This window comes from Ricinus communis, chromosome 2 (assembly GCF_019578655.1).
Source record: "Ricinus communis isolate WT05 ecotype wild-type chromosome 2, ASM1957865v1, whole genome shotgun sequence".
Lineage (NCBI taxonomy): Eukaryota > Viridiplantae > Streptophyta > Magnoliopsida > Malpighiales > Euphorbiaceae > Ricinus > Ricinus communis.
Genome location: NC_063257.1, coordinates 6,584,429 through 6,593,966, shown reverse-complemented (window position 1 = coordinate 6,593,966; position 9,538 = coordinate 6,584,429). Strand labels below are relative to the sequence as shown.

The window sequence follows — 9,538 nt, the reverse complement described above, 5'->3', positions numbered from 1 at the left end:
CAAGTCACTAATAAAATGGGATCTAGCAACTAACTTACAAATAGCCGCTTGAAATCTGCTCGCGAAGTTCAAAATTTGAGCCAGTGATTTTACATCATAACTTCACTGAGGAACCAAAACTAACAACTGGGATCCCTCAATGTTACTATAGAAGACTAATTTGCGGGCAAGAGAAGGTGAAGAAAGAGCATATAGCATTACTATTGAGATAAAAAAATATGAGCAGAAAATGGATGTGTATCAGTAGCAGCTCCAGAAATGAGAAATATAATTTCATGAACTTGAGCAATCGTATCAAGACTACAGAGTGAAAGTGCATTGGCAATCAAAATCAGAAACATAACAATTGATTAAAGGAGACATGAACCACATGGTTAACGGGGAGTTTTCTTCTTCCCCGCAACAGTAACTCTCTTACCCTTCAAGGTCCGGCAATTGTTCTTAGTACGCTGTCCCCTGCACGGCAAACCTTGAATATGTCTTACTCCTCTATAGCATTGAATCTCCTTCAACCTCCTAATATTGAGAGCATTGAACCGCCTCTGAAAACACGAAAATAATATTACTAACAGGTGAAAGGTGCATCTAAATTTAAAGACGCGAAAATAAATGAGTTAGAAAGGGTTACCAAATCGCCCTCAATCATGTACTTAGAGACTTCATCACGAAGAGTAATGAGCTCTTCCTCGGATAACTCCTTGGTAATCTTGTTCTCCATGCTGAGATCAGAGAGGATTTGGCGAGCCCTTGAGCGGCCAACGCCATGGATGTATTGAAGTGAGTATTCAATTCTCTTATTGTTAGGGATCTCCACACCTCCAACACGGGCACATCGGATGCTTAAACCATGTACCTAAACATTTAACACACGACAAACAAAAATACACATTCTCACTATCAAAGAGGACCTTCAAAAGCAAAAGCTTTCTTCCTAATTAAATTAAGCCTATGTTAATCTTGAGCAGGCGATAACTGCTAAACTCAAAACTCTAAATTGAATGCAGAACAAGAAATATCACATCTGTTTCCCGAACCTAAGCCTCCAATTAACAAGCCCAAGCTCAGTAAAGTTCAATATCACGGAACACAAACTAAATAGAAAAAGCAAAATATATGATTTTAATAGAAATCAAATTGAGGGACTTGCCTTAGGAGGGTTAGAGACAGGGAGAGAAATGAAGCTAGAGAGAGAATTGCATCTCCGACCGTCATATATTACTGAAAGTGAAGGTGCCACGGGCATTGCCAGTGTTTGTGCCATCCTTTTCTTTTTCTCTTTTGATTTTGCTGAGGCTTTCTCGACAGCCAAACAGACTGTAAAGAGCTCTAGAGGTTACTAACTAGTTGCTTATCCTATTAACCGAAGTTTTCAGGCGTGTGCTTGCTGAGATAGAGAGATGGGTATATAGTTGCTCCTATAAGATATGGATAACGGGGTGCTTCTATGGTTCCACAGCCCAAAAATAAGCCAATTGGGCTTTCAATGGCTTAGGCTTATGACTGAAGTTGGAAATTTAAGTCTAAATTATTAGTATTGTTATTATTTTTTTGAATTTTTCATCAAAAAATCAAGGTGACAACTTCTTGGAAATTGGAATACCTTGCATTTCAGTGATCGACTAAATCTCAAGAACCAACAAGCCTTAATCTGGTAACTAGATACTTAGTGCCAGATAAGAACCTTGCTTTAGCCCAGTAACCAGACACTTAAATACTGTTAGATCGGGACTTCCCTTTTTTAAAAATATTGTGGTTAACACAAGACTTAGATCATGAGAAACAAGACAAATAATCGTCAAAAAGTTAAATATTTTAAAATGTAAAGATGATGCTCCACTTCCTAGTCGTTATGGCTTGAAGCAAGAAAGAATTATCCGGCTTTCTGCATCATTTTCATAAAGCAAAACCAGAGCATCCCTTATTCATGCTCAAGAACAAGACCTAATAATTAACAAGCCTGCTTACACACACCATGGTTTTGGGATACCACAAAATGCATCAAGTGTGGATTGCTCAGGAGGAGTGTTTTTTATTTTGCCATGAATTGGCACCATACAATTCCAAAGAAGCACAATACTGCCTTTCCAAAACATAGAGCACCTTCAAACAAAGAGGATACAAAACTAACCATGACCTACTGCCATCACTAGCGAGAGGATACAAATACAAAAAAGAAGCATACTCTTTTATTTTTTATATTTTTTTGTCACTAATGTTTCTGCGTCCTAACAGCCAGAGATTGATGCCCATCCCAATTGCTTCTCTCAAGCGTTCTCATTCCTGCGTAAAAGTGTGAAAAGAAACATAAATCATCAAGACAAGTTGCTGACAAGTGACAACAAATGCATATCCTAAGTTAAGAACTGAATTTGGCCAAGACATATCAACAGATTATGCTTTCCAATAAGAATTCATAAACAAAACCCATGATAGAGTTTGGGAATTGATCATGCCAGTCAACAGTGAATCTGGCAAATAATAAATTTTATATTTTCCACATTGATAATACTTACCCTTCCTGGTCCGGGCATTAGTTCTAGTAAGCTGCCCTCTGCATGGCAACAGGCAAGCATGATTATATCCTCTGTAACACTGAATGTCTGCCAATCTCTGTATATCACTTCTAACACATCGCGTCTAGACCACCCAAATTTTGATGATGAAGAGTGAGGCACTCATGAAAAAACAAGATAGCTAAGAATAATAGGATAGAGTAGAGTAGAGAGAGTTTTTACTAATTCTTCTCCAATCAAGTACTTGGAGACTTCATTTCTGAGAGTGTGGAGTTCCAATCCAGTCAAGTCCTTGGTCCGTTTGTTCTCTAAGCTAAGGTCAATAAGGATTTGGTGAGCTCTTTGGCGGCCAATTCCACGGATGTGCTGAAGAGCAAACCTCAATTGTTTGTCATCTGGAATCTCAGCATTACCAACACGTAGGCATTGCACTCTTTGGTAACGAAACTGCAAAATAGTCTGAGATTTAACAACCCAACATGAGAAGAACAAAACATAGGACTAAGAAGTTGCAGTTTCAAATGCTAATGTTAAATTGTTTGGAATGCTAGAACATTAGAGCCCACATCCAACTAAGCATGCTTCAGCTATTATTAGCATTAATCACTTATCGGAGCCGAAGCAACTTTGAAACTAACCCTACTTCATAAAACTGTTCCCCTATTTGATCTCAGGTCTCAACTTTTCATAATTTAATTGGACTCAAAAGAACAATATGAGACAAGAATACAAGTACCTAAATTTTAACAGAATGACATAAAAGTACAAGAGCACAGAGTGAATTAAACACTTGCCCTTGCTGAAATGGCGCACCAAAATTTGGAAGATTATACAAGAGTTCAAAATGAGGAAAGATAGCATTTTATAAAGGAAAAACGGTGCAGTGAAAGAGAAGCAGTTGACCAAGCGACCCAATTTTTCCTCCTCTTGTTTCTAGGCAACAGAACAACAGATTAATGATAAGGAAACGAAGTGAACACTCACAGAACATTCAATTGATAGATCAAAAACTAAAAGCTACTAAAAGATTCAAAAACCCAGATAAAATATAACTCGAAATTAGCCTCCATAAACTAAAATTTGTAAGGAACGTTTGATAAACCTTAGTTTCTATTCCTTAAACCCTAAATCACGAGCATAGCATTTGATCTCAAAAGGAACGGTAGATTTTAGCAAAAAGGAAAAGAACGGTAGATGCATAAACAGTATGTGAACTGAAACTTACCGACAAGTTCTTCAGAACGCAATGACCGATATCAGTCAATAATCCAATCGATCCACGCGAACCGAACATTGCTTTTTCTTATGCCAGCAGCGAGAGAAAGAAAAACTGAGAAACAGGTTCAGAAGCTAAAAGAGCCTTAAAAGAGTGCAGTTTGGGCAAGATTGTCAATAGTTAAAACTTTTACTGTGTGACCAATTCAAATTTCGCTTCAGATATTTCAACTTATATTTATGAAACTATATGATAAACTTTCAATAGAAGAAGTAGTCAATTTATATTTAGTTTAGATAATCTTACTTTATAGCATTAAATCAGTTTGTAATCTCTTAATATTATCTCTGGTTAGTTGTAAATCTGCTATAATATTAAGAAATTACAAACTGATTTAATGCTACAAAGTATAATTATTTAAACTGAATATAAATTGACTACTTCTACTGAAACTCTATCATATAGTTGCATAAATATAGGTTAGAATATCTGAACTGAAGTTGAAATGGTCACACAGTAAATATCAAACTGTTTTAACTCTTCCCCTCAAACGAATGGGTGACTCAATGACACCAAGTTTGTCTCGCAAAAATTCAAAACGAGAATGTGACAACACCTTTATAAGACAATCTGCTATCTGATCATGTGAAGGTACATACCGAATTTCCAAGTTTTTTCTCAAAACCATATATCTAACAAAATGAACATTGATCTCTATATGTTTGTTCAAGCGTGAAATACAAAATTTGACGCAAGTGCAGCTGCACTTAAATTGTCAACTAGACAATGGGTCTAGAAGGAAGAGGAAATAAGAATTCTTTCAAAAGTGAAGTCAGCCAACACATTTCTACTGCAAGGTTGGCTAAAGATCTGTATTCACACTCGGTGCTTGATCTAGCTACAACATGTTGCTTTTTAGAAGACCAGAAAACCAGCGTATCACCAAAATAAACACAATAACCCGCTACCGACCGACAATCATCGGGACAACTAGCCCAATCAGCATCTGAAAAACCACTTAAAAGAAGTCTGTCACTATGTTTAATATGCAGGCCAGCAGTTGTAGTGCCACTTAGATATCGAAGAACTCTCTTCACCGCTTGCCACTGAACCATTGTTGGCTGTTGAAGAAATTGACTTAACTTGTTTATTGAGTAGGCTATATTTGGTTGTGTGTGTGTGAGATATTGGAGGGCTCCTATAATCTGTCTATAGGCTGTAGGATTCTTCATGATTTCTCCATCTTGTTTAGACAACTTCTTTCCCATTGCTAGTGGTATTAACCATTCTTTGACATGTTCCATTCCAGCTTTCTTGAGTAATTCTTGAATATATCTTGATTGTTTAAGATACATCCCAGTTTCATCTCTAAAGACTTTAATTCCAACAAAATAATGTAAAGACCCTATTGTCTTTCAGTGAAAAGATTTTGTTTAACTTGTGAATGAAAGTTTGCACAAGTTTATTATCATTGCCTATTATCAAGATGTCATCAACATAAATGAGAATAAACAAAAATTTAGTGTTAGACTTGAAAAAGAAGAGAGAAGTGTCATATTTGGAATTGCAAAATCCCCAACTGATTAAAGTATCTTTCAACCTATAAAACCAAGCACGGGGAGCTTGTTTAAGGCTGTAGATAGCCTTGTCAAGTTTACAAACAAAATTTAGTTTCTTTGGATCAACAGAGCCCTCGGGTTGCACCATATAAACATCTTCAGCAAGAAAACCAGTCAGAAACGCATTATTTATGTCTAGTTGTCGCACTTCCCATCCTTTGGAGACAACCATAATGAGCACAAGTCTGATTGTAGAGGGTTTGATAACAGGGCTGAATGTCTCAAAGAAATCAATGTCAGGTGTTTGGTGGAATCCCTTGGCCACTAACCTTGCTTTATAACGCTCTATACTCTCATTTGGATTGTATTTGAGCTTGAAAACCCATTTGCTTCCAACTAAGGACTGAGCTTCAGATGCTGGAACTAGATGACATGTTTGGTTCAAGGTTAATGCTTGATACTCAGTTTGCATGGCTTTCTTCCAATTGTTATTACTAAGAGCTGCTGAAATAGTTACAAGTTCTATAAAATTCAAATTATCAATGGTCTCAATGATACCTATATAAGGAAATTTTGGCTTGTAAATTCTGCTCTTTCCTCGCGTAACCATGGGATGGCCAACTGGTGGAGTTTCTGGTTGAATTGAGGACTGTTCTGGCTCATCATTTATGGAACTTTCAGCAGCAAATTCTTGAGATAAATCTCTTGGTGAGATAGAAGTGGAGCCTTCAGAACTTGATGATGCCACTGAGGAAATTTGATGTCGGTTTGTACAAGTAGTATCTGTAGTCATATTAGTTAAATTTGAAGGTAAGTTCCATAACAATGGTGCAGAAATAATGACAGGACTTGATGATATTTTAGTATTTAGAAACCCAAAATGAAAGGGAAATTCTTTTTCATTGAAAATTACATGTCTAGAGATATATATTCTGCCTGTAGAACTGAAACATTTATATCCTTTAGAGGATTCACTATAGCCAAGAAAAACACACTTTGTCGAATGAAATTGAAACTTATGAGTTTGATATGGTCTAAGATATGGAAAACAGCTACAACCAAAAATCTTTAGAAATGAATAATATGGAATTTTGTCAAATAATTTTTGCATTGGTGAAATATTTTGAAGAAAATGAGTTGGTAGTCTATTTATTAAAAAGACAAGACTTTCAAAAGTTTTCCACCAGAATTTTAATGGCATTTTAGCTTGAGCTAAGAAAGTTAATCCCATTTCAACAATATGTCTATGCTTCCTTTTAGCTCTACCATTTTGAACGGAGGTATGTGGGCAAGTGTGTTTAAAAATGATTCCAGATTGTTGAGCTATTTGAGAAAATGGTAGATACTCAGTTCCACAATCTGAGTAGAGTTGTTTTATTTTTCTGCCAATTTGATTTTCAACAAGATTTTTAAAATGACTAAAGGCTTGAACAACATCACTTTTGAATTTTAAAGGATAAATCCAAGTGAAACAACTAAAATTGTCAATAAACTATACATAAAATTGATAACTAGAAGATAAAAGTAATGGTGTAGGTCCCTAAAGATCGGTATGAATTAAATCCAAAATAGAAGATGAAATTTACCTTATTGTCAGTCACTAATTGAGAGATACTTAGCAAATTCTTTGTGATACTTGGAACATATAACATATTCTTAAGCAATAAATTCTCTCGTTGAGTAGGAAATCTTGAATTAGCTACATAGCTAATATCAAGTTTACTTCCATTGCCTACGACAAGAAAGTTCTTACCAGTATAATCTTGTTTCTGCTGTAAATAATCCAAATTGTTGAAAATTCTCAATCGCATGCAAAATCTATTTTGGATTTAATTCATACCTATCTTTGGGGACCTGCACCATTACTTTCATCTTCTGGTTATCGATTTTACATACAGTTTATTGACGATTTTAGTTGTTTCACTTGTATATCCTTTAAAATTCAAAAGTGATGTTGTTCAAGCCTTTAGTCATTTTAAAAATCTTGTTGAAAATCAAATTGGCAGAAAAATAAAACAGCTCTACTTAGATTGTGGAACTGAGTATCTGTCATTTTTTCAAATAGCTCAACAATCTAGAATCATTTTTAAACACACTTGCCCACATACCTCCGTTCAAAATGGTAGAGCTGAAAGGAAGCATAGACATATTGTTGAAATAGGATTAACTCTCTTAGCTTAAGCTAAAATGCCATTAAAATTCTGGTGGGAAGCTTTTGAAAGTGCTATCTTTTTAATAAATAGACTACCAACTCATTGTCTTCAAAATATTTCACCAATGTAAAAATTATTTGACAAAATTCCAGATTATTCATTCCTAATGATTTTTGGTTGTAGTTGTTTTCCATATCTTAGACCATATCAAACTCATAAGTTTCAATTTCATTCAACAAAGTGTGTTTTTCTTGGCTATAGTGAATCCTTTAAAGGATATAAATGTCTCAGTTCTATAGGTAAAATATATATCTCTAGACATGTAATTTTCAATGAAAAAGAATTTTCCTTCCATTTTGGGTTCTAAATACCAAAATATCATCAAGTCTTGTCATTATTTCTACACCATTGTCATGGAACCTACCTTCAAATTTAACTAATTTGACTACAAATTCTACTTATACAAACCAACATCAAACTTCCTTAGTGGCATCATCAAGTTCAGAAGGCTCAACTTCTATCTCACCAAGAGATTTATCTCAAGAATTTGCTGCTGAAAGTTCCATAAATGATGAGCCAAAAAAGTCCTCAATTCAACCAGAAACTCCACCAGTTGGCCATCCCATGGTTACGCGAGGAAAGAGGAGAATTTACAAGCCAAAATTTCCTTATACAGGTATCGTTAAGAGTATTGATAACTTGAATTTTATGGAACATGTAACTGTTTCAGCAACTCTTAGTAATAACAATTGGAAGAAAGCCATGCAAACTGAGTATCAAGCATTAACCTTGAACCAAACATGGCATCTAGTTCCAGTATCTGAAGCTCAGTCTTTAGTTGGAAGTAAATGGGTTTTCAAGCTCAAATACAATCTAAATGGGAGTATAGCGCGTTATAAATCAAGGTTAGTGGCCAAGGGATTCCACCAAACACCTGACATTGATTTCTTTGAGACATTCAACTCTGTTATCAAACCCTTTACAATCAGACTTGTGCTCACTCTAGTTGTCTCCAAAGGATGGGAAGTGCGACAACTAGACATAAATAATGCGTTTCTGAATGGTTTTCTTACTCAAGATGTTTATATGGTGCAACCCGAGGGCTTTGTTGATCCAAAGAAATCAAATTTTGTTTGTAAACTTGACAAGACTATCTACAGCCTTAAACAAGCTCCCCATGCTTGGTTTGATAGGTTGAAAGATACTTTAATAGTTGGGGATTCTGCAATTCCAAATGTGACACTTCTCTCTTCTTTTTCAAGTATAACACTAAAGTTTTGTTTATTCTCATTCATGTTGATGACATCTAATAGGCAATGATAATAAACTTGTGTAAACTTTCATTCACAAGTTAAACAAAATCTTTTCACTGAAAGACATGAGGTCTTTACATTATTTTTTTTAGAATTAAAGTCTTTAGAGATGAAACTAGGATGTATCTTACACAATCAAGATATATTCAAGAATTACTCAAGAGAGCTGGAATGGAATATGTCAAAGAATGGTCAACACCACTAGCAATGGGAAAGAAGTTGTCTAAACAAGATGGAGAAATCATGAAGAATCCTACAACCTATAGACAAATTATAGGAGCCCTCCAATATCTCACACACACTCGACCAGATATAGCCTACTCAGTAAACAAGTTAAGTCAATTGCTTCAACAACCAAGAATGGTTCATTGGCAAGCGGTGAAGAGAGTTCTTCGATATCTAAGTGGCACTACAATTGCTGGCCTGCATATTAAACATGGTGACAGACTTCTTTTAAATGGTTTTTCAGATGCTGATTGGGCTAGTTGTCCCGATGATCGTCGGTCAGTAGCAGGCTATTGTGTTTATTTTAGTGATACACTGGTTTTCTGGTCTTCTAAAAAGCAACATGTTGTAGCTAGATTAAGCATCGAGTCTGAATACAGATCTTTGGCCAACCTTGCAGCAGAAAGGTGTTGGCTGACTTCACTACTGAGCCATTATTCTAAACATTCTTAATTTCTCTCTTCAATCACTTAAACTATGCTCATTCAGACAAACCTAAAGTCCTGATACCTTAACTTTTTTTTTTTAATTTATAAACTGTTCTATCCAATAATTTTTC

At 35.4% G+C, this 9,538-nt stretch overlaps 2 protein-coding genes across 3 annotated transcripts; both read right to left on the bottom strand.

The window, feature by feature from the left end:
• Positions 1–251: 251 nt before the first annotated feature.
• On the bottom strand, positions 252–1,402 carry LOC107260858 (30S ribosomal protein S13, chloroplastic-like). Its single transcript, XM_015715973.3, has 3 exons — positions 1,148–1,402; positions 629–853; positions 252–542 (listed from the first exon to the last, which is right to left on the bottom strand). The coding sequence occupies exons 1-3, from the start codon at positions 1,259–1,261 to the stop codon at positions 375–377; spliced, it is 507 nt and encodes a 168-aa protein (XP_015571459.1). The 5' UTR covers positions 1,262–1,402; the 3' UTR covers positions 252–374.
• A 574-nt stretch (positions 1,403–1,976) lies between these two features.
• Positions 1,977–3,900, bottom strand: LOC8274137 (small ribosomal subunit protein S13, mitochondrial-like). Of its 2 annotated transcripts, none has more exons than XM_015715977.3 (4): positions 3,739–3,900; positions 2,736–2,972; positions 2,514–2,637; positions 1,977–2,280 (listed from the first exon to the last, which is right to left on the bottom strand). In XM_015715977.3, exons 1-4 carry the CDS (start codon positions 3,805–3,807, stop codon positions 2,210–2,212), a joined length of 501 nt encoding a protein of 166 aa, XP_015571463.1. In that variant the 5' UTR covers positions 3,808–3,900; the 3' UTR covers positions 1,977–2,209. The 2 variants fall into 2 exon arrangements, with proteins under 2 accessions (XP_015571463.1, XP_015571464.1); XM_015715978.3 differs by having other exon boundaries at positions 2,736–2,960; positions 3,739–3,896.
• Positions 3,901–9,538: the final 5,638 nt, after the last annotated feature.